The sequence below is a fragment of the Oppia nitens genome, unplaced genomic scaffold, assembly GCF_028296485.1.
Source record: "Oppia nitens isolate AA-2021 unplaced genomic scaffold, nextdenovo-longstitch-racon4-pilon3 scaffold32_pilon_pilon_pilon, whole genome shotgun sequence".
NCBI lineage: Eukaryota > Metazoa > Arthropoda > Arachnida > Sarcoptiformes > Oppiidae > Oppia > Oppia nitens.
In genome coordinates this window covers 652,337-654,921 of record NW_026533213.1, presented here as the reverse complement: position 1 = coordinate 654,921, position 2,585 = coordinate 652,337, and the positions used below count along the sequence as shown (strand labels likewise).

General features: G+C 22.9%; 1 protein-coding gene across 1 annotated transcript; it reads right to left on the bottom strand.

The window, feature by feature from the left end:
* Positions 1–479: 479 nt before the first annotated feature.
* On the bottom strand, positions 480–2,213 carry LOC128956793 (uncharacterized). Its single transcript, XM_054302509.1, has 2 exons — positions 2,137–2,213; positions 480–1,145 (listed from the first exon to the last, which is right to left on the bottom strand). The coding sequence occupies exons 1-2, from the start codon at positions 2,183–2,185 to the stop codon at positions 667–669; spliced, it is 528 nt and encodes a 175-aa protein (XP_054158484.1). The 5' UTR covers positions 2,186–2,213; the 3' UTR covers positions 480–666.
* Between the last annotated feature and the right edge of the window lie 372 nt (positions 2,214–2,585).

The following is a 2,585-nucleotide window of genomic DNA, read 5'->3' as shown; positions in this document are numbered from 1 at the left end:
AATTTTGAATATTAATCGCTATCAGTTAGTTATTTAAAAAAACAAAAATATTTTTAGTGATTACTAATTTTTCCTATGAATAACTTATATATATATATATATATATATATATATATATATATATATATATTAAACTTTATAAATGTTACACTATATACAGTAACATTAAAATATTAAATGTACAGTAGATATACGCAATTAAATAAATTTATCTAATCATTAATTTTATTAGTTATTTTTTTATTATTATTTATACATTAATACATGCATATAAAATATAAAATTTTATAGGTTAAGGTAATTAATTTATAAATATATATATATATATATATATCAAACAAACATATTTATACGTAAAATAAAAATTTTTGTTGCATATATAGCAACTAATTATTGAATGTATTTTTCCTACAATAACAACATTTTTTTGAACAAGATAAAAAATTATTATTTTTTTGCTTAATTTAAAGATAATATAAAAATAACTATTAAGTGTGTACATCACACACACACACACATATACAACAATCATACACACAACAATCACACACACACAACACATCATACACACACACACACACACACACACACACACACACAAACACAYACATACATACAACAATCACACACACACACACACAAATAGGGGGGATCACCCAGTTAGATTTATTTGACTGCAATCTCCCGGCGCCATTGCCAAGCTATCTCATCGAAAATATCGGTAACTATTAGATTGTTAAACTCAAATTTGACCATGTTACGATCCTTAAACAATAGTCTATAGTGTGAATGTGAACGCCTCCTATGTTGCGATGCCGACTTCCGCTGCGGTACACACCGATGGCCATCGTATCGGTAGCCACTGGCACACTCACGGGTATGGGGTACAGTATCGTGACATTTGTACCAAATACGGCCCCAATCGGTTAGCTTATAGGTGCCGTCAATTTCGGGACACTCGTACGGATCCACACACTCGACACCGTTGAATACCTGTGTCCATGCAGTAACCGAATCGCCGCCATTCGGACACTGTAGCAGATAGGGCTGACCATCGGAGCACTGGTAGTACGAGTGCTTGTTCTGGGGATTCTCGAATCGGCCGTCGTGTGGACAGTTGAACTCCTGGGCCAATATTACTCCTACTATTGTTAGATAAATTGATAAAATAAATTTTTTTGATTACATATTTTTTTATTTTTTCAATTAATTATATTGATATTTAATTTTATTTTTTAAAAACTGATAATCAGTTAGTTATTTATCGATAACAACAAAAAAAATAATCCACACCTGAATATACTTTCAATTATTTTATTTTTTTTTCTCTCTCTCTATAATCTTATTGACAATAGTTATCATATTATTATTACTATTAATACTAATAATTTTCATAGATTACAAAAAATGTTTGATTGATAATTTTTAATCATAATAATAATCATTATAATTGTTAAGTACTGTATAATTTAAAGTACACTCATATTGAAAGTAAAATTGTTGGACTTTATGATTTTTATTTATTTAACTAATATTAACTAATGATTAAACTATTTTATTTTTTTTCTCTATGTTTTTTTGTTTATATATACAGTATTTATATTTATACTTGGTAACAATAAATTTAGAGCAAACAAATAAAAATAATATAATAGTATTTATCAAATGACTAGACAATAATTGTTTTTGGATTATCATCACAAAAAAAATAAACCAACAAAAAAATTATTAGTTAGTTATTTTTCTACTTAAAAAAATGTTTACAAAACATTTATTATTTATCTAATTATTATTATTTATTTTATATAAAAATATTTATTTAGAGATTTTAAGTTGTCTTAATTAATTATTACAATAATTGTTTGACATTATTAAAAAAAATTACAGTAATATAAATATAATATTCAATAATTAAGCATTTAATATTTTACTACTAAATAATTTTTTGTTGTTGATATGCATTATAATAATATAATATATATATATATTTTTGTATCATTATCATAATTTATTATATTTTATGCATGTTTTTTTACATGTACAAATTACAAAGTTTAAAAAAACAATAGAAAAATTGTTATACTAGTATATTAAAATGATAAAATAATATAATAATAATAATAATAATACACTTACCTGTCGGTATGATCAAAAATAAAATAAACTTGAACATATTTGGTATCATAGCATTTATATAAATTTTAATTATTCACCCACACAGGGTTTATTATTATTATTATAATTAATTATGTAACTATTTTTTTAATAAAAAAATAAAACAATAATATTATAAAATAACAAATTAGATAATAATAATAATATCACTAATGTATGTTAGAATATAATTAATTTTTTTTTTGAAAAAAATTGTGACACTAATTGTGAATACCTTAAATATAATGTCTTATATATATATATATATATATATATATCAAATTATTTTTTATATTGTTATTAATTTTTCTATAATAATAATATCACAGCAATTATCGACACTTTTGAAAAGTGAAAACAATACATGAATACAATAATAAAATTGAAAGTGAAAATACCCTAAACTAGTGTCGTGTGATATTTATTTAGCT